Source organism: Thalassophryne amazonica, chromosome 16, assembly GCF_902500255.1.
Source record: "Thalassophryne amazonica chromosome 16, fThaAma1.1, whole genome shotgun sequence".
Lineage (NCBI taxonomy): Eukaryota > Metazoa > Chordata > Actinopteri > Batrachoidiformes > Batrachoididae > Thalassophryne > Thalassophryne amazonica.
Window position 1 is genome coordinate 15,893,861 of NC_047118.1, and position 25,492 is coordinate 15,919,352.

Consider the following 25,492-nt stretch of genomic DNA (forward strand, 5'->3'; position numbering starts at 1 on the left):
GGTTTGCATAACCAAAGAATTTCTGCACAAACTGTCAGAAACCGTCTCAGGGAAGCTCATCTGCATGCTCGTCGTCCTCGTAGTCAGGTCTCGACCTGACTCCAGTTCGTCATCGTAACCGACTTGAGTGGGCAAATGCTCACATTCGCTGGTGTTTGGTACGTTGGAGAGGTGTTCTCTTCACGGATGAATCCCGGTTCACACTGTCCAGGGCAGATGGCAGACAGCGTGTGTGGCGTTGTGTGGGTGAGCGGTTTTCTGATGTCAATGTTGTGGATCGAGTGGCCCATGGTGGCGGTGGGGTTATGGTATGGGCAGGCGTCTGTTATGGACGAAGAACACAGGTGCATTTTATTGATGGCATTTTGAATGCACAGAGATACCGTGACGAGATCCTGAGGCCCATTGTTGTGCCATACATCCAAGAACATCACCTCATGTTGCAGCAGGATAATGCACGGCCCCATGTTGCAAGGATCTGTACACAATTCTTGAAAGCTGAATATGTCCCAGTTCTTGCATGGCCGGCATACTCACCGGACATGTCACCCATTGAGCATATTTGGGATGCTCTGGACCGGCGTATATGACAGCGTGTACCAGTTCCTGCCAATATCCAGCAACTTCGCACAGCCATTGAAGAGGAGTGGACCAACATTCTACAGGCCACAACTAACAACCTGATCAACTCTATGTGAAGGAGATGTGTTGCACTGCATGAGGCAAATGGTGGTCACACCAGATACTGACTGGTATCCCCCCCCCCCCCCCCAATAAAACAAAACTGCACCTTTCAGAGTGGCCTTTTATTGTGGGCAGTCTAAGGCACACCTGTGCACTAATCATGGTGTCTAATCAGCATCTTGATATGGCACACCTGTGAGGTGGGATGGATTATCTCAGCAAAGGAGAAGTGCTCACTATCACAGATTTAGACTGGTTTGTGAACAATATTTGAGGGAAATGGTGATATTGTGTATGTGGAAAAAGTTTTAGATCTTTGAGTTCATCTCATACAAAATGGGAGCAAAACCAAAAGTGTTGCGTTTATATTTTTGTTGAGTGTAGTAGTAGTAGTAGCAGTAGTATTTTTTTAGACCATTTCTCTTTGTACCTTTTACTAAAAGGTTATTTGTAAATTTTGATATGATTACTACAAATTTTCTCACATTATCATATAACATCACTATGATGTAGATATGTTCTGTGATGAAATACTGAATTAGTCATCAGCTATTAGTACTAAATATATGCATTTCTGTGAAATGATTATGAAGCTCACTGCAAATGTTGTTAATGAGGTAATAATCAGCACCTTTGTGCTGATTATTTTATAATAATGTTTATTTTATAATAATGTTGTGGTGTTGTAAATAAAAAGCTGCAGCTATGTACATCATTAATGCCCCAAGTCACAGTAACGTAAAAAAGGGTGGCAACCTCCTTGCGATGAGGAAAAAATGGTGGTCACCTGGTGATGGCAAGGAATTGCATCGCTGCCGGTGACCAATTTCAGAGTGGCGAGTTGCATTGAACAGCTGGTTGCACAGAGGCTGCACTTGCAGTTCCCTCAACTTCCACAATGGATTGCAACACAATTGCACAAGTTGACTGGTGGAAGGCGTAGTATCTTCTAATGACTGACGTCTGACTCAGACTGAGCACACTCATTTTCAGACAGTTTGGGGTAGCTGCAAGGAATCGTCATCTCATTAAATAAACTTTGCCCACACTTTGCAATCAGTTGGAGACAGTCTGCAACCCTGCATACATATATGAGCAATGCACTGCTTAGTTGTAATGCCTCCTGAACGTGCTACTACACATAAATCATCCAACCACCACACAATTATCCTAATTGTCAATGGGTGATATATGTGGTTATTAAACACTTTCAAAATCATGGGTCATTTTGATGTGAAAAGTTGCACAGCATGTGGCAAAGGACAGAACGGTTGTAATGAAAATGTGGTAATTGGTATATTGTGATTGTAATAACAAAGTGGATGTGGAATGCATGATCATGCACGTGGTAAGAAAATAGTGCAAACATAACAATTAATCAGATTTTGTTTTAACTTGGGTTGAATCTGAATCCGCCACAGTAAGTACCCTTGAGCTGATGGTTAGACCACAAGATTTTCGCAACAGACAGCATATTACTCAATACAGATTGCAAGTGACTGCCAAGATGGCTCTATTCATTCACACACCCACTGCAGGCGACTCCGTTTTATGACCATTTTGTTGCCGTCTTACTGCAAAACTGAGTGCGGGTGGATGCAGGCCTGGTTGTAATCTTTGACACGCCCATTTCAAAGATTCCTGGTTGCATTGTGAAAGCAAGGTGATTGCACACTGTCATGCTGATTTGGGTCACTGTAATCTCTCACTGTTCTTCCTTGTATGACTGAGTCCTCAGTGGATATTATCAAAAATCCAACAGTCAAACTGAAATGTTTTTACAGCATGCTGGAATATAATCAATTTCCATAGTGAATAATCACATCATAAGCATTCCTGCACATGGCTGTAGGCTTGAAAGGTTAAGAACAAAGCTCTAAAAGATTTATAGGCCCTCGCCTTCAGCCTTTATTTCAAACAGGGTTAAAGTGTTGTTTTAATAACAGTGGTATTACATCGTGCAAACCTCAGTCAAACTTTGGTTCTGGCTCACGGCTGCATGAACTCTGACATTTTGCAAAGCAGAAATGCTATGCACAAGTATTTTTGCTGAACTGCTGATGGTTTCACATCGTCATGGAGATGACTTGAGCCACATATTCATTACAGTCCGCAGTACTCATGTCTACTGAGGTCTGCTCAGAAGCTCCTGTCCTCGGTGGCTCTTATGAAAACGTGTTAGCCCCTTGCACACATCCTGTGCCTTTTCTTCATTAGCTGCAGTATGCATATTCCAAACATTTTCCACGTATCCACTGCCAGGTCATCGTTGTTGGCTTTAGTTAAGCTGTCCAGCCATTCTCTGTGTGCTTACTTTAACCCGTCTGCCATTTCCTATTTGCTTTGTTTGCCTTTCTTGCACTGCCTGTTTGTTGTTGCTCCCGTTTTAAAATAACTAAGTTAATGTAACTCAAAATTTGAAAAAAGTTATAGTCACTCATTTCCATTAATTAAACTAACTCAAAAATGAATTGTTGTCACAACAACTCAGTTCCTTTAAGTGCATTTAAAGTTTTGGGGCATTTAAGTGTTGGTGATGTATTTCCAGTGCATTTCATTCACTCATTTTAATTGAGTTTGTGTAACGGATACCAGCAGGTGTTGCTGTGCATATGTAGTTAGTAAACCTCACTCGCAACAGCTCAAAAGAATTCTCTTGTCACAAAGCCAGAGCCCTGGGTCAGTGGCGGTCCTAGAGTGATTTACTCCCCGGGTGAAACCCCCTGCATGCCTCCCACCCCCGTGCACACTAACGTGGCCACCACCTCTGCCCCACCACCCATGAAAACACTAACTTCGTCCAGAACACCCACAATCCCACAAATCACGGTTTTAATGTCTACTGCAATAACAAACACAAAGATAAACAATAATTACTTCAATAAAGTTTTTGAACATAAAAAAACAAAAGACTCAGTGACTTCACATTACAACTATGTACAGTACAGGTATTTAAGAAAGCACAACTGCACTACAGCACCACCCAATGGTCAAAATATTGCACGTCATTCAGTTTTACCAACAGAGTGCACTTTGCATTATCATAGAGTACCATTCACCATAATGAACAAGACTTAAACCTCCATTAAAGTCGCACCATATAAATAACAAAAGAAGTTAATCTGTATATTACAGAATACCATGAAGTGACAAAAAAATGTACAAAAAAACCCCTATACATTAAAGTGGCAAAAATGGTAAAGCGCAATCATGTATCATAAATAAATGAACTACCGACAGAGGTAATTCTATACCCATTACTGTACACATAAGAAGAAATAACAAACACTATTGTGTATCATAAGTAACAGGAAGCAACAAGTGAAGGCAAAAATGGCAAACCACAATAATTTGTCATAAATAACAAGAAGTGCAAAAGAAGTAAGAGGAAAACAGTCTATATACAAAAGTTTGCAGGAGGCATCATAATTGTTTGCCCCAGTGCTCACTATCCGTGATGTGAAATTCCATCGAGTAGGAGCATTTCTGGGCAACCTTGAGCAGCCTGCAGACTCAAGAAATAACATCCTCTTTGTGGATTTTGAGAAAAATGTGGCAAACCCAGAGAGTGATGCAAAAAATATTCTGCACTCAGATAAGCATTTAGCCCCCTGAGACAGAACCACATTCAGTCTGTGTGCATAGCAATGCACAAACATTGCACTGGGGGCTATTGCTTTAACTTTGGCCTGCAAACCATTGAGAGCTGAAGCCATGATAGCAGCCATGGCTTCTTCGTAAGGCAGACTATCAAATGGCTTCGGCAAAATCCGGTCCACAACATTCAAATTGTCTGCCATTACGTGCAGCTTGCTACCTAGCTAGCTCGCTAGCTGGGACTGGCGCGAGGCTAGTGTGAAGTGTGTCCGCCTGTGAGTGCTTTGTGACGGTGAAGGAGCTCAGCAGCACCCGTTGCTCGGTAGGGACAGAAACTGCGATAGAAGTCAGAAAGAGTGATAGAAGTCAGTCTCCAAACACAAGCAGCTACAAAAAAACACAACAGAAATAGAAGCTCGATTTGTCGCTAGTCATTTTTAACCCACTGCCCCATAGACCCCCAGACACGCTGAGCGTCCGATGGGCGGGACAAAGCCCAGCATTTATCCAATGACTCGACTCGTCTCGTTTCGCTGCAGTCTTTGCTTTGCTATTAAACTCTGTGGACGTTCAGCATCCACACTGTTTAAAGCACTGTGAAGCTGTGGGAATACGTAAATCAATACATACCTTTTTCCTTTGCTCGTTTCTCCTTTTCTTCTTTCGAAATTGGGCACCTGATGGCTTTGATCGTTTCCTATCTATGATTATGTCTTACTCCGTTTCGACCACCTCCTCGTCCAAACATTGAATGATTCCCCCCTCCCCCTGCACAAACTCTGCACTGTGCAGTGTTGCTCTCCTAACGCGAGAGGTGAGATGGGGGGTGCTCTGCCGTAACGTAACCACGAACTCCCCCGTCAGGACAACCACCCCCGGTTTTATTTTTTTATTTATTTATTTTTTTTGGACAGGTTTTGTTTTTTTTTTTACCTTTTTTTTTTCACACGCTCATGCCGCCCCCCCACCCCCCGCGATGCCGCCCCAAAAAAAGCATTTACAGTACCAAACTCACATGTATTTATTTGTTTATTTTGGAATAGTGCCATTGGAGTGACTCAAGCAGTGTGAAACAGTGGATGATTCTCTAAAATTCATGCATCATTTAATATTTTGAACATTGCGGAAACAGAATCATCGTATGCGTCTCAATTCAGAGGCTGCACCCTTTAAAAGCTGCATTTGTTATAGTGTTATGCCAAGGCAGTTGCATTTCAAAGGCTCCTTGAAATGCACCCAATAAATGCAGCCTTTTTAACTCCAAAAATGTAGGACATATCCTTCATGACACTAATGCTCACAAGAGTCATTGTACATTTTTTTCAAAAACACAAAAGCTGGTAAATAAAGCAAGCAAGCAAAAGAAAAACACAAAGTCTCCATATACTCATCACTCACTCATCTTCAACTGCTTATCTGAGATCGCTTCACGGGGGCAACATCAGGAGATCCCAGACTTCCCTTTCCTGGGCCACATTGACCACCTCCAACTGGGGGATCCCAAGGTGTTCCCAGGCCAGTGTGGAAATATACTTTCTCCACTAGGGCTGAAACGATTATTCAAGTAACTCGAATAATTCGATTACAAAAAATGTTCAAGGCAAATTCTGTGCCTCGAAGCTTTGTTTAATGTTGTAGTACATATGCCAGGCATGTGTGTGGCGCTGCAACGTCCGCAGAAAAAAAAAACAGAAGACTGGAGCATAATAGCTAATGAAATTAGCAATGATAGCTACCGCTTTCCAACGTGAAACAGAGTCAAATAAAGCCTTTTAAGAGAAAGATGGTCCACGCTGATCATCTGAAATAGACTTACTGTGCATTTAAAGCGAAGCAGTGTGTTTGTGTATTTTTGAAAAACACACGGACCCGGTGGCCGGCTGCTGTCTCTCTCTACCCGGTGTAGGGGCTCTCAGACCGGACGAGTCACAGCTCTGTCCCCGGCTACATTGACAAACAACAAAAGTACACTCTTTCTTCTTTGTTTCCCTCAGACTCACACTGAGTGTTTGACTTTATAATTTTTGCTTTTTTGGGCAGCACACAACACTTCACAAACACGGTAACTTAAATAAAATAATAATAATAAAAAATTTTTAAAAAAACTGCGAGGCTGCATGTTCAACCTCCAGCTGAAATGCATCTGCTGAATTGCAGAGAAAGAGGGATAAAAAAAAAAAAAATCACGCAGGGACCAGTCCATCAACCTTTATTAAAAAATAAATAAAAATGGTTACATTTTACAAGTTGGAGAAAACAAAACAGAAAGCCACATCCCATCGCCATTTCAGCAAAATGCCAACACTTTGGCTCAGTGACATGTGCCATTGCTTAGGGAGAGCCCTGGAATATTGATGTTGTTTAAAAACGCAGAGGTACTTTTTATTCGATTACTCGATTAATCGCCAGAATAATCAATAGAATACTCGATTACTAAAATAATTGATAGCTGGAGCCCTATTCTCCACCTAGTCCTGGGTCTTCCCCGGGTTCTCCTCTCAGATTGACATGCCTGGAACACCTCTCTAAAGAGGTGACCAGGGGGCATCCTTACCAGATGCCCGAACCACCTCAATTGGCTCCTTTCAACGCGAAGAAGCAGCGGCTCTACTCCAAGCTCCCGACGGATGACCGAGCTTCTCACCCTATCTCTAAGGGAGACACCAGCCACCCTCCTAAGGAAGCCCATTTTGGCTGCTTGTACCAGCGATCTAGTTCTTTCGGTCATGACCCAACCCTCATGACCATAGGTGAGACTAGGAACAAAGATTGACCAGTCGATCGAGAGCTATGCCTTTTGGCTCAGCTTCCTTTTTGTCACAACAGTATGATAGAGCAAATGCAACACCATCCCTGCTGCGTCAATTCTCCGGCCAATCTCATGCTCCATTGTCCCCACACTTGTGAATAAGACCCTGAGGTACTTGAACTTCTTCACTTGAGGCAAGACTGCATTCCATACCCGGAGTAGGCAATCCATCGGTTTCCTGCTGAGAACCATGGCCTCAGATTTAGAGGTGCTGATCCTCATCCCAGCTGCTTCACACTCGGCTGTGCACCGATCCAGTGAGTGTTGGAGGTCACTGGCCGATGAAGCCAACAGGACCACATCATCTGCAAAAAGCAGTGATGAGAGCCTGAGCCCATCAAACTGGAAACCCTCCTTCCCTGACTATACCTCAATATCCTGTCCATGAATATTACAAATAGGATTGGTGACAAGGCGCAGCCCTGGTGGAGGCCAACCCCCACGGGAAACAAGTCTGACTTACTGCCGAGCACCTGAACACAGCTCTCGCTTTGTGAGTACAGAGACTGGATGGCCCTGAGAAAGGACCCCCTCACTCCATACTCCCGCAGCACCTCCCACAGTATCTCCCGGGGTACCCGATCATACGCCTTCTCCAAATCCACATAACACATGTAGACTGGATGGGCATAATCCCACGCTCCCTCCAGGATCCTTGTGAGAGTGAAGAGCTGGTTCGTTGTTCCAGGATGGAACCCACATTGTTCCTCTTTCTATTTTTGGTATAATTTTTCTTGATCCAACATTCCCTCCATGTGTTTTGGATGTGTGTGTCTTCTCTTCATCATTATGAATTCATAACTTTAGTTGTATTGGGGCAGGGGTGGTGACCAAGTGGTTGGTGCGCTTGGTGTCAGTACTGGTTCACCACCACCCACCGCCATTTCTCTATGCAATGTGGAGTTGTGTCAGGAAGAGCACCCGGCATAAAACTTGTGCCAAATCAACCTGCAGATCCACCTCAGATCTGCTGTGGCGACCCTGAGTTGAATGGAGTTACTTTTACTTCTATTGTGGTATTGCTGTTTCTTTGGCAGATTTTATTTAAAATATTCTTCATCTAGGCCCTGTTGTAGGAGAATCATTTTGATAAATGATGTGCTGATTTCATAAACAACCATGTTATGTAGTAAATTTGGTGTTTTTATGGTGGCGAAATCCTACTGTCACAGAAAGTGCCAGCTTGAATCTATGAGGAGAAAGTTGCCAGATCACAAAATATCAAGGAAATATACTATACCTAGTCTTTATAAGTAGCATCTTATTGCCTCTTATTACTCTTCCATTTATTAACAGAATAATTCAGGCTTTGTGTTTAGTTTGACTCATCTGGTTTGTATGGATGCAAACTTTAACCTTATACCACTAAGCTGGGCTCCCAGTGCAGAATATCTGCCCAATTTATGTCCTGATTCCAAAAAATGAGCAAATCAGGCCTTATTTATTAAAATGGTATGCAAAATTTGTGTTGTTCCTATTATTGCCGAGTACACTTGCGAAATACCCTAGCCACACATAGCCAAAATCACACAGAATAGCATCAGAATGATGAATGGGTGCGGATCCGAAAAGTGACGGATTTCAGTTCCAAAACATTCTGACCGCCATCTGCGAGAGTCCACACAATTGGTCAAAATCGTCCGGCAGCCCCGAGTGTGATGCACATGTTCAAAACCCTCTGGGCGCCATCGAGATAGGACACCTATCTGACAGCGGTCCATGTGCAATCTGAGGACCATCTGACTACAATTTACATATTTAGATGGCAGCAAAACAGAATCCGAAATGATTTGAGCACATACGAGGTAACCTTGAGATGGAACTGTTACAGCAAAGGCTGCCAGTATGACCTGCACGTGCCACGTATAATAATCTCTAATAATATAATATATAATATACCAATATATAATAATGTTGTTGTCCATTCGGCTGCTTCCATTTTGTTTAGGGTCGCCACAGCAGATACAGCCAGATCCACATCTGTATTTGGCACAGGTTTTATGCCGGATGCCCTTCCTAATGCAACTCCAGTTTCACCTGGAGAAACACCCACAGCTGCTGGTGGTCCAAAGAGGTCTCCCATCCAAGTACTAACCAGATCCTGCACGGTTTAGATTCTGAGATCTGACGGGATCAGGTTGACACAGACCAGACCAGCTGCATAATAATATATAATAATATAATATAATATGTATAATAATTTTTTTATTTTATTTTCCCTGCATGTAACCACATTGTGCAGCTGCTGTGAAGAAAATAAATAAATAAATACATGCTGCGATGGTTTTGTGCATGCAGGAACACAGCAGCTTTTCACATCTACTGCACGATGTGGTTACAAGCTGTGAAAAAAAAAAAAATTCCATGCCACCCACGGGAATCGAGCCTGCGCCAAATGCTCTGTTTGCCAGTCAGAAACGTTACCACTGTGATACGATCACTGTCCAATAAAAGCTGTGACAAACTGTCTCATATCAGGAAGGACATCAACGTATTTAAAAAAAATAAAATGAAACCACACACCATATAAAAACACTGCACTGTATTGAATCCCTCTTATTAAGTGGACAATACAAATATGATCCATCTGTTCCTCTGTAAATGACTGATGGTCCCAGATGTACAGTCATGAAATGATATGATTGATGAAGCAGTTTGCTTGTCTCAGGTCCACAACTACTTTTTCCATTGCATCCAGCCAGCCGCACATGCATGTTCTGCCCGACACGCGTGTCTTGGGAATGGCGCACCGCAGCACAGACACCACCTCATGTGGAAGAGAACTCACGTGGGTGGTGTGACAGTCAGATCGCCTGCTGCGTGTTCTGATCTGACAGTCCGTTTCAGCCTGGGGGCAGCCTATCAATGGGCTGCAGTGAGGGAGCACATGCACACTCGCTGCAGCCCACAGCATATATCGCCACAGCGATATATGTTTTTATTTATCTCCACGCGATGACAGAAAACAGACACACATGCGTCACTGTGGGCAGTTGTTAGTCCATGTCTGTCCAAACACAGTTCATGTTGTCCAGCTGGGATGTCCAGAATGACAGATCTCCACAGCTGCTTCTGTCGGTGGCCACACCTCCTGTCAGTTCAGCGCACACACCAAAGCCACACTCATGGGAAACCTAGACAAATTTCACTGCCAGCACGACCATGACTGTCTGCAGTCTGTTGTTGTGCCAAGAGTGGCTACACATTTTCTAAATGCCAAACGAGCAGTGTTAGATGTTCGTGTGTGTCAGCTGGAATTTGGCCAACATCTGTCACGACAGGGATCAATGGGCTCGCACAGCGCACTCTGTCTTTCAGCCGCTGGCGTGCACAAATAGTTGTAGCAACAGGTGTACGAGGTGTTAGAGGCAGGTACGATTTTACATATTTTGCACACGATTCCTGCTACATGTGCACTTTGTGTGCACTTCGACCAAACTTCGCACTGTGTGTGAAGGGGCCCTTAAGCAGTTAATCGTTTTAACTCAACACTTTATGGTTACATTCTTTCTCTCACACAGATTTAGCCTATTAGAAATTTGTACTTGATTTGCACAGAGGTGTTGATTTTTGACAGATTTCTCAGCAAACATTATTTGGATCTGCATCTTAGACTTGTGTATTGATTTACTGTCAGATATCAGAGATGCTGAATATTCTAAGATCTGAACTCAGGATAACAACAATAAATTATACCTTTTTGTCTTTTCACTACAAATTTGTGTTTTTGACTATAAAGTCAAATTGTTAATTAATTACATATTTATAACATTGTAATTTGCACATTTCTTAACAGAAACACAGCAGACCAGGTTTTATCAAGGGGTGAGAGATGCTATTCTTACTTCTTCAGAAAAAGCTCTATAACCACCCATACTTTGCTGACCGTCCAATTCACACATGAATGCAGTGCAGATTCTATTGAACTACAAAGGCGAGGACCCACATGAAGCCCTCAGTATCATTTTACCCTGTGGTGAAATATGTTGTTCAGCTGGAATTAATCTATACTGGAAAGTATTTTCAAAATGCTGTCATGATGTGTTGTTTAACAGTGAAGTGGGATTTTACTTCCTTGGTTAATATGCCAGTTAACATTTTTGCAAAGACCTTCAACCTGTCTTTTTATTGGTTTTACACCGTAAACAGCATTCCTTTTTAACTTTGCCATTAGAAAAAAATATGAAGAGGGTTGTGACCAATGATCTCTCACATTGTGGAGAATTTGTTACACAGAATATGTTCCAACTGCAGTATTTCAACACTACCACAGAACATTTGGTTATCTTGCATCAAATATTTCATTTTTTTTCCATTTGGGTATATGCACCAGATTGAGCCATGCTCAAGAGGACAGATGATTTAAATCCTTGTGGTGGAGGCTCATCCTCTTTACTCAAAAATAGAGGCAACGTTAGAAGGGCCAATTGGCTGATGAAGCTCCTCTGTGTATGGTGATGATGGGGCTACATTGCTAATTGCTTGTTCAAGTAAGCCCAAACCACACAGAAGAAACTGTCTAAGAGCACAAAAAAAAAAAAAAAAATCACCAATGTGAATGTGTTTTGGAAGGATAAACCAAACCTGGAAAAGTCATGTGAATATTGGATCTGCTCAGGTTTTTTCTAAACATTAATTGATACAGTGAGATTCCATACTTGATTCATGCCACATTTAGAACCGATTAGGGCAGGGGAAAAAGTTTCAGTTTGCTCACGTCATCAACATCTCAACTAACAGGTGACACATTAAAGGCAAATTCTGAATAAATGAGTGATGAAACACAATTGATGGCTCCACTCAGAATATGAGGGATCACTCGGTGGTTTGATGACCTTCGCAATCACCAGATCTCAACACAGCTGAGTACCATGACCATCATCGAACATCAAATGATGGAACTTCTTTTACATTGCAGAGTTGGTATCATAACTCAGTCTTGTGTGGCTGCTTCTGAAACAGGCTCACTAATCTTTTTGGAGTACAGCTCTTGGTGAAATTCTATTGTACCTGCATTAATTATATTGTACCTGCATTAATCGCAAATGTCCCCCAAAAGAATATATTCCAGTTCAAGAACCTCGGGGCATGGCGATGACTATTCTGTTGCATATAGTAGTAGATGATGTAACTTATGATGGTAGCAGAATGAATTCATAGCTGCACATTGAATTCTATCAGCCAGTTTACAAAAAACCAACCAAATGAATTGAAAGGAACTTCATCATGCAGTAAGACAGTGAACCAAAACACCACCAACTCAACAAAAGACCTCAACAATGGGAGGTTCTGCTGTCCAAGTCATCAGACCTTCACTCTTTCAGAACTGTGGTTGTTTATGACCAGTTGCAGCTAAATGTCACGCACATGTTTTTTACTCTTGAACAAAGGAGTCGTTTAATTGCCACCAACTGACAAAACATCTTGAAGATGTTTGTGAAAATGAATCGGCATCAAGTTTAGACATTCTCAAGTTCAACAATGATGATTAAAAACAAACATGTTTACATACTGAAAGAAAGGAACTGAAAAATGTTTGCTTTGTGCCATATATATATATATATATATATATATATATATATATATATATATATATATATAAAATCCCCTTCGGCTGCTCCCTTGTTTGCACTCGGGGTCGCCACAGCAAATCCGAGGAGGATTTGTATGTTGAATTGACACATTTTACACCAGGTGCTTTTCCTGATGTACAGTGGGGCCAAAAAGTATTTAGTCAGCCCCTGATTGTGCAAGTTCTCCTACTTAGAAAGATGAGAGAGTTCTGTAATTTTCAACATAGGTACACTTCAATTATGAGAGACAAAATGAGAAACAAAAATCCAGAAAATCACATTGTAAGATTTTTAAAGAATTTATTTGTAAATTATGATAGAAAGTAAGTATTTGGTTAATAATAAACAAGCAAGAATTCTGGCTCTCACAGACCTGTACTTCTTTAAGAAGCTCTTCTGTCCTCCACCTGTATTAATTGCACCTCTTGGAACTCGTTATATGTATAAAAGATGCCTATCCACAGCCTCAAACAGTCAGACTCCAAACTCAACCATGACCAAGACCAAAGAGCTGCCAAAGGACACCAGGAAGAAAATTGTAGATGTGCACCAGGCTGGGAAGTGTGAATCTACAATAGTCAAGCAGGTTGGTGTGAATAAATCAATTGTGGGATTGTAAGAATTGTAAGAAAAAGGAAGACATACAAGACCATTAATAATCTCCCTCGATCTGGGGCTCCATGCAAGATCTCATCCCGTGGGGTCAAAATGATCATGAGAACAGTGAACAAAAATCCCAGAACTACATGGAGGGACCTGATGAATGACCTGCAGAGAGCTGGGACCAAAGTAACAAAGGCTACACACTACGCAGAGAGGGACTCAAATCCTGCAGTGCCAGGTGTGTCCCCCTGCTTAAACCAGTACATGTCCAGGCCCATCTGAAGTTTGCCAGAGAGCATATGGATGATCCAGAAGAGGATTGGGAGAATATCATGTGGTCAGATGAAACCAAAATAGAACACTGAGGTAAAAACTCAACTCGTCATGTTTGTAGGAAGAAGAATGTTGAGTTGCATTCCAAGAACATCTACTGTGAAGCATGGCGGTGGAAACATTATGGTTTGGGGCTGTTTTTCTGCAAAGGGGAGAGGACGACTGATCTGTGTTAATGGAAGATTGAACATGGCCATGTATCATGAGATTTTTAAGCCAAAGCCTCCTTCCATCAGTGAGAGCATTGAAGTTGCAACATGGCTTGGTCATCCAGCATGACAATGATCCCAAACACACTGCTCAGGCAACAAAGGAGTGGCTCCATAAAAAGCATTTCAAGGTCCTGGAGTGGCCAAGCCAGTCTCCAGACCTCAACCCCATAGAAAATTTGTTGAGGGAGCTGAAAGTCCATGTTTCCCAGTGACAGCTCCAAAACATCACTCCTCTAAAGGAGATCTGCATGAAGGAATGGGCCAAAATACCAGCAGTGTGTGCAAACCTGCTGAAGACTTACAGGAAACGTTTGACCTCTGTCATTGCCAACAAAGATTATGTTACAAAGTATTGAGTTGAATTTTTGAGTGGGGTTTGAACCAGGAACCTTCCACACTGAGACCAAGTGCACTAACCACTTGGCTGTGCCAAATACATAAATAAAAATAAATAAATAAATAAAATACCCTTAAGTGCAAATTTAGATTAGACACAGATTTGCGCACACTGCAAAAGATAATGATAATAATAATGATGATCTTTATATGTCTTTTAGCTTCATCTTTGTCACCATGTACACAAGTGTTTATCCCATGGAGGGACCAGCATTTTAACTAATGTTCTGTGTTCTACGTGCAATAAACCATGCCCTTTGCTTTATTTAATCCTTTAAACTGTTTTGACACTTGTCTGTGCTCTGCTCAACTTTTTATCTTATTTCTATTGATAGATCATCTCTTTACACAACATTTTAGAAATATATGTTTCACACACTCAGAAAGGTGAGACTGTTCTGAACATTTTGATATATAACACATGGGAATTTTACTAAAGTCTTTTAAAATGGGAATTACATGAGGTACAGTAAAATCCAAGAAATACACTTGGGGCTGTAAGGGTTAAAATGGTTGGACCACTGTCCCATCTGTCAAGTTCTCTGCTCATTTGCCAGTTACACTGAAAGAAAATTGAAAGCCATTCCAAAATTCAAATCCTTTCCAAAAGCATCTTCATCATAAACGAGGGAAGCTATGTTTTAGGCCAAAAGCTTTTTTGTCTTTTGGTTTGATTTTACACTGGATCATTGCATGAAACATGTACTGCTTTGGCTCATCTGGTTCTAGAAATGGTAAGCTTTAAAAATATCCATAGACTGATTATTTGTGTAGAAATAGAGATTAGCATGTCAAGCATGATTTATAAGGTGCTAAGCAATCTCATGGATGACTCTACTATAAAACAGTTAATACATCTTGAAAGAGGCTGCTGTGAATGACCGGAAAAAGTAGGACAAAAGAAAAGCAGCCAAAGAGTAATGTTGCAATGTCAGTGAGTCACAGTGTTTTGTAATTTAAAACTTAGTTGTTTCAGTATTTTTGCTCACTTGCAGATTTGGTGATACAAAAGGTGCTATACTCTGCAGTATTTAATGCATTAGATGTAAATACCATGAAAAAAATGCTGGCATTCTAAACAGTCTTCATATACATATTTTGCAGGAAAAATCAATGAGTTGGCATTATTGTTCCAATAATTTGAGAGGGTACTGTTGATGGATACTTTCAGGCAATAGCAATGAACTACAGATCCAAAACCTAACTTGACCTGACCTCATGGTGATGCATATGCGTTCAAATGTAACTCAGGGTCTTTCTGAGTGATGTTTGCATGTGTGGGTTTTCTTCTGAAAAATCAAGCTTTCCCCCACAGTCCAGAAACATAGTTTAGAATAGTACTGGTCAAAATAAATAAATAAATTCTGGCATGGACTGTAGGGTCATTTTGGGGTGTTGAATCCGAAGCTCAGATTCCCTCTATCACGTCACATTTTTTTTTTTTTTTTTTGCAATCTGCATATTCTGTTTCGATGGATTATGCAAAAGTTGCTCATTCTGAGAGTCAAACAATAATAAATGATATACAAAATATGTTATATAATAAATATCCACCTTTTTCTCAGTATGATGATGTGATCAACTTGGTTGATTGGTGTTGAATAATCTTAATTATTATATGGCTGCAACGCTACGCGCGCTCTGATTGGCTGATTACCAGTTGGATATTTTCCCACATTGGACCAGTTACCATGACAAACAGTCCAGAACACATATTTTCGTTACAAACCAGGAAGCTACAAACACAATTAGAAAAAACAAATCGAACATGAATGTACTACATCAATATCGAAAAAGCATCTGAGAAAACACAGACTGAAAGTTTACCAACTAACTATTGGACCATTTGTTAAACAAGTGGAGATGAAGAAAGCGAAGGGGTCTGACTAGGAGCCAAACACCGTCAGCAGCAGCTTTCATATTCTGGCAATGCTGTAAATTTGTGTGTTTATATATATATATATATATATATATATATGTATATGTGTGTGTGTGTGTGTGTGTGTGTGTGTGTGTGTGTGTGTGTGTGTGTGTGTGTGTGTGTGTGTGTGTGTGTGTGTGTGTGGAGAGAGAGCTAGAGAGAGAGAGTGTATTTCCCTTTTTCTCAAAAGTCCTTTTGCTGATTTCCTGTGATCTTACTATTTCTTCCTGATCACCCATTTTTGTTTGCTGTTGCTGGATTCTGATTTCTCATCTTTGATCCAGATTGTTGGCCTTTGATCCTGACTCCTCATCTGTGATCTTGAGAATTGCTTCTGTTGCTGAACTTTGATAATAGGTTAATAATTTTTGTTTATTATTTTAGCAGAATAACAACATTCTGTTGACTATGGGGAAAAAATATTTTATATGTATTGTATTTGTTCATTGATTTTTGTCAGTTTGCATAAAATATAACAGCTGCAGTCGTTTTAACCAGTGTTGGCTAAATGAGGCATGATGAAGCTTCTTTTTTTTCTGAGGCCACAACATGGCAAGGTCTTGTCAGACAAGATTTCAAAGCACATTGTATGAGTACTTCAGTTTGCTTTGAACCCTGTCGTATCAATTGAAGAATTATAATTTGGGTTTTTTTTCGGTTTTTTATTCCTTCACCTGGATCAAGGCTTGATTTAACCACCTCAAAAGAAATTTTTATGACTAAATCATTTGAGTTTTGAGTTGAATGTTATCTTCCACATTTTAAAAGTTGAACTAAATTCTAATTTTAAACAGATATAAAATGCATTTACACTACATGGTTGGTCTTTTAATTCACTTACTCTTTCAAATAGTTTTTTTATTTTCTGGAGAATAAAAAAAATGAATCCAAGAACACACACTAAGTGTTCACACGGTAACTGCTGAACTGGAGTGTTGAGCTTGAATATCTTGTAGATAAGCTGAAACGTGCAAGCAACACTTTCACCACTCAACACTGGCCTCCAGTGCAATAATGCGCAGACGTCACTGCATTTACTGCCTTGAGAAAGGGCTTCACGAGCATTTGAGTAGATGTTAAGCACTTACAATGCCTTTGAGTTATATTCCCAATAGTTTATCCAAAATGTGGAGCAGGTGTTGGTAAGACAGGCTTGAATTTATGAATCACGTTTTATGGGATCATTGGTCTCATTCAACTGCGGCAATGTCAAATGGTTGCAAAACATCTGCAACTGATCATAATTTCACTTCCATTAAGTGCACATTAGGCAGTGCACCACAGATGGCAATGGGAGATGCAGCAGCATGCATTATCTAGGAAAAAAAAGAAAAAAGTGGTCTGAGTAAATTTATAGGCTACGTTAATGTCAACAACTCATCTGTTTTTATAGTGGCAAAATTATGTATTTCCTGACCAGCTTTGCATTGTGTTTATTCAACGTGTCCACTGATTGGTGTGTAAGCCACACTGCCGGTAGTTTCTTTCCTCCTTCAACACACCATTTTAAGGTTAACTTTATACACAGGATGAGAACAGATGTAAGATTATGGTGACTTTATGGATTAGTTTTGCTCAGGGGCACTAAACCACCAAAGTACACTTATTGTTATTTATGTGAGCATGTCATCTTCCTGTCTAATGAGCCTTTCACCATGAGCGTAATGAAACAGCTTGCATTAACAAAAGCTAAATGAACAACTGAGAGCTCCCATGTCTATGCAGCAAAGATGAAAGCAGATGCTCCACAAACTGCAAACTGCAGCGTAACATAGTCGAGTCTACAGAGAAGCAGGAGAGACTTCCGCTCGTTCTCATCAGCTCATTGACTCCATTAGCAAATCTTAAATTTCCCAGGTCAAACATCATTATGTGAGAACCAACTGACCATGAATGAACTTTCAAATTGATTTTTTTTTCTCCATCCTGATCATAAACAGGTTCTGCTGTGGGTAATAAAGCCGGACTCGAAGTGAATGTCAGTGTCGCAGAGATTAAAGCTGCTGCAAACAAAATGCACTGCTGTGTCAACCACGCGTAAAGGATGGCAAAATAACAGGGTTTCAGGCATGCAACAGAGATAAATACACCCATATTTTTTGCAAATTTATGATATCACAGTTTTTGGAAATAAAGATAAGGAGCTGTTGTTCATGTGAGGTGTAGAATGTATTTTTAAAAAGGAGAGAATACAGGTGTATGTGTGCCAGAAAAGCTGCTTTTCAATTTCAAATATTTAAAATTCCAACCTTATATCATTTATAAATAGCTCAGTATTTATCACATGCATTAGCAAGAAATAGTTTTCCTCTGTCATAAACTGACAACACCCTGCAAAAGTCTTAAGCACCCTTACGTTTCTTCGACTGTGATGTGTCATGTTTACTATTAGAAAAAATTAGCATATTTCACTAAAAAGATCTTATTTTCTTAAAAAGTAGCATATTAAAGAAAATAACTAACCCTTTCAGAATAATGAACATGATGACTTTGTAGGACTGAATGCATGAGTGCACAAAAACAATTAACTGTAGATAATAATCAATAAATAATGATTTAATAAACACAGTGTATGATGAGTAAAGCCATGGAATACCTCACACCACAAAAAGAATCAGCTTAAATGGTAGCCAGGTAAAATATTTCCTGTATTTTGCAATGCTTAGCATGCTTTATTATGACTTATTCAATATATGAACTATTTGGAAGGTTTTCAGTATTTTGCAAAATTAAAAAAAGATACTTAAGATTGTTGCGCAGTACTGGTTGTTTTGTGTGTGTGTGTGCGCACGCAAGCATGCATACACGTGCGCATACACGCATGCATGTATGAACTTGAAACAATTACCTTGATCTCTAACAAGTGTTAAAATTTATTTCAGCAGCAATACACAATAATGCTTCATTTGTTATGTGCTACTGTAGTTCGTGCACTGCTTGTGGAATTCACATTCATAGACAGATACACACACACACACAATGCTTCCCAAGAAAAACAAAATCTTTTTAAAGACAATTTAAAAAAAAATGGTGTTTGTGTGCTTATATGTGTGCAATGTGGCATTTTTAAAGGTCTAAAACTTGCTGTATGACATGACTCACTTTCTATATTACATGCAGAGGTGTGACACACATATTCCTTCTGAGGAGCACCCCGTGGAGACCCAATGGAGCGGTTTAAATATGAACACACACCTTCATATTTCATAAAAGAAAATTTTCAAAGTGAAAGCGGTGCAACTGCCACTTACACCAAACTAAAGACGACTTAACAGAAAAGGAGTTGAATAAGGAAAATCTTGCCCATTTACACTGAATTATTATTATTATTATTTTCTCCAGGATGCCACAACCAATTAATTATGCTTTTTTATATATAAAAAATTACTTATTGCTGTATTATTTTTAAATGTGTTAGCAATTTTTCAAACAGTCATTAAAAAAAAACATAATATTTCCTTAACCATTTAACATTAGTTAATTGAAATTATTCAAACATTAAAAGTAATTTTGATTTAGCCAAAAATCACTTGGTTAATTTGTGAGAAATCAACTTAAATGAGCATCATAACAACATTGCACTTTAACAGACCCAGTACACAGGAATCAATCTGCTGACCTTTCAGGTTGTGGATGACCTGCTCAGTTGTTTCAGCCACAGTCACCAACACATCTGGTTTACTGAGACAGACTGATTGGGTTACTCCATAAAATAGAAAACTGATGGCTCGATCAACCACTGTGGCATGTCAAAGTGTGTTTGAGAAAGTTTCTAAACTCCAAACTGCTCTTAGTCAAAACCCCATTAAAAGTTGACAAAGTTTATATATATATATATATATATATATATATATATATATATATATATATATATATATATATATATATATATATATATATATATATATATATATATATATATTATTTTACTTAGTTTTGCTATGTCAACCAATCCCATAAATCATCATTATTTTAATAGGAAATACAATACACAATTAAATACATGCAACAACTTGTGTGGGACTGGTTGACATAATTAGATTTAAGTAATATAACATTTAATTTATTAGCTTCTGCATAAAAATAAGCAAAAAAAAAAAAAGGAATTTTTCCTACACTTATGAAATTAAAGTTAATTAATCACCAACCAGTTACGTTTATTTTACACAAGTCCTGTAATTAATTTACTTAACCAAGGGTAAATGGTTTTAAGACAGTCTGTGACATCAAACAGTTTTGCTTTAATTCATTTGTCAGGCTTTACAATAGATCTTGCAAACAGGTGACCTGCTTATGTGACATAATGCATCACAGTGAGTGAAAATATGTATTAATTGTTACAAGCAGCACTACATGATTTTGCCTTAAGAATAAAGATGAACACCAAGATCAAGTCAAAAACATTGGTGTGAATACAATCAATCTGAAAATTAAAGACTTATTTTTACACTCTAAAAAAGAAATTGCTGTCTCAATGAGAAAAAAAAGATATAATAATTTGCATAGATTTTTTAAGTTATTTCAACTTAGATATTTCAACTTTCAACTTAGTTAATGCCACAAGACTTCTGTAGTTAAGTTGAAATAACTTAAGTTGGAATAACTTAAAAAAAATCTATGCAAATTATTACATCACTTTTTTTCATTGCAACAGCAGTTCATTTTTTAGAGTGTAGGTGATGTGCCACATATTTTTCCTTGCTGGTTTCTTGAAAGTTGAACTTCCAAAAAAGATACATGATTTCTGCAAAGCACCTTGTGGCAAGATGACTAACAATACTAGTGCACTCTCAAAAAGGAACTGCTGCCTCAGCGAGAACAATTGATGTAACAATTTGCATAGATTTTTTAAAAGTTATTTCAACTTAGTAATTTCAACTTTCATCTGACTTAATGCCACAAGACTTCTATAGTTAAATTGAAATAATCTAAAAAAATCTATGCAAATTGTTACATCACTTTTTCTCATTGACACAGTGTTTTTTTTTTCTTTTAGCCTTTTAAGCATGGAATAAATGTATGTGTATATGCTCTTTTTTAGCACAATATTAACACAAAGTTGTTTGCACTCTGAAAACTGGGCATGGGTTGGCATTGGCTTTAAAAGAAATACCTTGTTCATAAAACTGGAATTGATGCATGTAATTTATTCTGATTTAAGTGAAACAAGTTACTAATCCTCAAAAAAATGAAGGTAACAATTCTGAGTTGAATGAAAGTAAAATTGTGAAGTTAGAATAACTTCAAAAAAATAATTTGACAAGTTAACACCAAAGCCTTTCAATTAAGTTTGTTCAACTTAATTAACCTCAGTGGCTTAATTAACCATGCAGATTTGCATATAAGAAAGAAAATCCAAACCACTTAAATAACTGTTTATTAAAGTTGAGTTGGACTTGTGTAAAAGTTAGATGGCATTGACTCAGTAATAGCTGAGTTGGAATTAATTGAAAACATGAATGCAAAATATTATTTGTTTGTTTTTGGTTTAAATGAGCCACACTGAAAAAAGAGAATGATTGAACCAACTTAAAAAAGTGTTACAATTTGTAAAAACCTGAATGAATTAAGTTGTTTGAACTTAGTTTTGTAAGTTAGAGTTGATTTAACTTTCAAACTTAAGTTCAAACAACTTAATTTATTCAGGTTTTTACAAATTGTAACACTTTTTTTTAAGTTGGTTCAAATATTCTCTTTTTTTCAGTGCAGTAGAGTGAATGTCTACTTCATTTTCGATCCAGATTGCAAAAGTGGACTCACCTGTACCAGTCCAGCCCCTTGTCATAGTTTCTGTCAAAAAAGTGTGGCTCGTTGCCCACGGCTCTGACGTCAGGGTGCACTCTGAGAGCCTCCAGCAGGGCTCTGGTCCCCCCTTTCTTCACCCCGATGATGATTGCTTGGGGAAGTTTCTTCTCTCCGTAATCCGAGGTGCAGTTCGGCCTGAGGTCGCTGTCCGTGGTGCTGAATTCCTGCCGCTCCTTCTCCAGCGTCGCCGCCGATCTGGTTGGAGCCACCTGTGCCCTAATCCACCCCACCGTCGTCTTCTCCTCCGCATGATCTCTCAGGGTGGAGAAGCCGGTGGTTCTCTCGGTGATCCCGGTAAAGCCCTGCGGAGAAGCGGAGTAAACTTTCTCCCGTAATGTCACAAAAGTTGCCTCCTCGGTCAGCAGCCTCCCCTGGTACACGTAGTTTTCTTGCAGAGGAAACTGCAGCGAGTTGTAGCAGCTCATCAAGCTATAGAACAAGTAGGTGACAGAGAGGGAGAGGATGAACATGAATAAGATTTTCCGGGGCACTTTAGAGGTGAAAACCGAAGTACTGGACCAAAATGCCATCTCTGATAGCAGTGATCCTCTCAAAGAAGTGGCCAGACATGTTTCCACCCAGAGTCTCGCATGGACAAAATCAACAGCAATAATCAGTCACTATCAAGCGCTGCTCCAGCTAAAAAAGCGTCCAGCTGGACCAAACCAACCCAATCCAACCAAATCGCATCTTTGTAAGGAGAGCGGGGGAACGGATCGTTAAAAAAAAAAAAAAAATCCGTAAGAATACCGCGTCCCTTTATTGATTTCTTATTCCAGGGCTGACAGACAATGTCACAATTTATTATACTGAACTTGCAGATTTGAGAGAATGGAGGTCTGGCGTCCTTCCAGACGAGCCGCCAAGGCTGGAAGTGGACAGAGCGCGAGGCACAAAAGCCGGCATTTTACGAAGAGGGTGGCAGGAGGATGAGAAAGGACCAGCAGAGTGTCCAACTTGTTCTTCTGAGCTTCGAGTCTAATCCAGTCTTCCACACACTGGCAAACATCAGATTCCCATCGATCCATAAACATTATCCACTTGATCAATCCAACAAGAGGCGAAAGACGCGCGATCCGTTACGCGTATGTACTTTTGCGCATCTGCGCTCTCTCCGTTGGCTCCTGGCGACAGTCTTTGCGCCTTTTCTCTTTTTTTCTTTTTTCCCAGACTGACGGGTTCTTCAGTGCGCGTCAGGAGGGTGAGCTCATCTGAACAAAATCTACACGGCGTAACTCGCGCGTACACCCAATTTTCTCTTCCCCTCCAACACCACCACCCCTGTGCGCGCACGGGAACAGTTCTCATGTGAAATAGTTACACGTAACCCCTCATTCCTGCCGCTCAAAGGAATGGGAGGTGAAATATCGGTGCGTATTACCTCGTGGATTGATTCAATGTGTGGAAAGTTCACAATCAAATTCCATTTCAGTATTTTGATATCATATTTTCACAGAAAGCTCATGCCTGCACCCTGCTGGTTTTCCGCGGCGCATGGCATAATAAAATTGGGGGGGGGGGGGGGGGGGGGGGGGAGAGAAAGAAGCTCCTGCTGATAAATATAAGCGCAGGTTGTAGGAATTAAAGTGGAATAATGAGCAGCAGTGATGGGTCCGAATGGAGGAGCACCTCTGTGTTCCATTAAACACCAAATTTATAATACACGGAGATGATAATTACCAATAAGAATATTCACTAGACCATAACTTGTGCACTTTGGTGCAACCGCAATATGAGGATTTAAGATTGCATGCCACTGAAATGTCTCCCTGTATTAGACAATCCCATTTATCACATACCTCCAGCACACCAGGAAAGCCAGCGTCACACTAAGTACTAGGTCACAAATTGCAATGCTTGGCTTCCAGAACAGCCGTCGACTTATGTGTTTGAAATTTAGAAAATATTTATACACACCAAATGTGTTTCTCGACCTAACTGCCTGAGTGCCTTCACTGCCTGCAACCAAGTATGCAAACAAGAGGTGACACACTCAGTTTACTCTACTGAGCAGGGTGCTACTACAGCAGCAACTCATCAAAGTACCTCATGTATAGATAGATAGATGGATAGATAGGTAGGTAGGTATTATACATCCTGAGGCCCATTGGTACCAGTGCTTATCTTCAGAGTCCAGAGTGCAAAGCGTTCCTGGACATATCATTAGGTAATAAAAAAAAAATATATATATATATAAATTGCATTAGATCAGCAGGGAAAATACAAAACAAAAATGGTGCTAAATAGCATTAAAAATGGTTCTTTGGCTTGTCATCATAGGGGAACCATTTTTGGTGCTATATGCTGTAGCACCAAAAGTGGTTCCCCTAATGTGCTGTATGTCACCAATGTGGTTTCCATGCCAAAGAACCACTTTTAATGCTATTTAGCACCATTTTTCTTTTGGAATAAGGAGTTGGGTTTCCAACATGTTGACCTGAGTTCAATTCCCAAGTTCAAAATCAGTCTTTGTTCTTAGGCAAGACACTTCACACACATTGTCACAGTCCACATAGCTGTAAACTGGTGCTGGCATTGGTAGGGGAAGCATCCTGCATTGTGGGGGCTGTAGACTTTCATTCACTGCAGCCATTAGGTCAGGTGTGTGTGGCAATGGTGATATCTTTGCAGGAGAACAAAGGTCCATGTTTTTAGGGTTCTGGTGCTTCCTCTCCTGCTGCATGGTTGTGAGATTTGAAGACAAACCAATGACCTAAGTTGACAACTGAATGTCTTTGATTTTAGGATCCTTGGGTCCCACTTGAATGACTGTGTGCAAAATGAATAGTTACTTAGGGAGACTTTGACGAGGAGTATCACTTGCATTGTTAGGGAATGCCAGTGACAACATTTTGGCCATGTGGCACCTTTCTCTGTGCATGATCCAGCATGCAGAAACCTGAAAGTTGAGGACCCGAGTGGCTGGAGAAGCCCAAGGGGATGTGCATGTTTCACTTGGGTGCAGCAGACAGATGGTTACTTTGGACCAATTATCTAAGCTGGACGGTTGCCATCCACAACTCAGGGTGTTCAGTGGTGTTGTGGATGAAGCAACACATGGCACCAGTGCATGCACACAGACTCTTCTTCTACTTTTTCTTCTTCAGCCTTTATCAATACGTGAGTCATAAACAGTCAATATGTACTGAATGGTCAAGTCACAAGGCCCGTCACTAGAGTACACACTTCTGAGGACCAACAAACCACAACAGCTCAGGTTTGAGAACAGGCGCTCCTTTGTGTTGCTGCAAGTACTATCTTATACAACTGTGACCAAATAACAAGGCTGGACTGTGAGTTTGTAGAAATGTATAAGTGAGTTCATGATGTATTGTTTCTTTTCTTTGCTTTGAGGTGATTTTACATTCTGAGGTTTGTCTCACCACTGGCCCATTTCAGTTAATTATTAATAGATTGTACTGAGGTGTGTGCTACATTTTCTTATTGTTTCCTGAGTTGTGTTTGTGCTTTTGCTACACACCTCAGGCTGTAAGCACAGCTACCGCGCACCACGACAGCACTTGCAATACAAAAATTTATTAAAAAATACAGTCTCGGA

At 40.0% G+C, this 25,492-nt stretch overlaps 1 protein-coding gene across 1 annotated transcript in view; it reads right to left on the reverse strand.

The window, feature by feature from the left end:
* hs3st4 (heparan sulfate (glucosamine) 3-O-sulfotransferase 4) overlaps positions 1–23,216 on the reverse strand; it is a 292,678-nt gene extending 269,462 nt beyond the window's left edge. Inside the window, exon 1 of the mRNA XM_034190042.1 lies at positions 21,889–23,216. Within this exon, the coding sequence (XP_034045933.1) occupies positions 21,889–22,463 (575 nt within the window). The 5' untranslated portion in view covers positions 22,464–23,216. The remainder of the gene's footprint in view (positions 1–21,888) is intronic.
* Between the last annotated feature and the right edge of the window lie 2,276 nt (positions 23,217–25,492).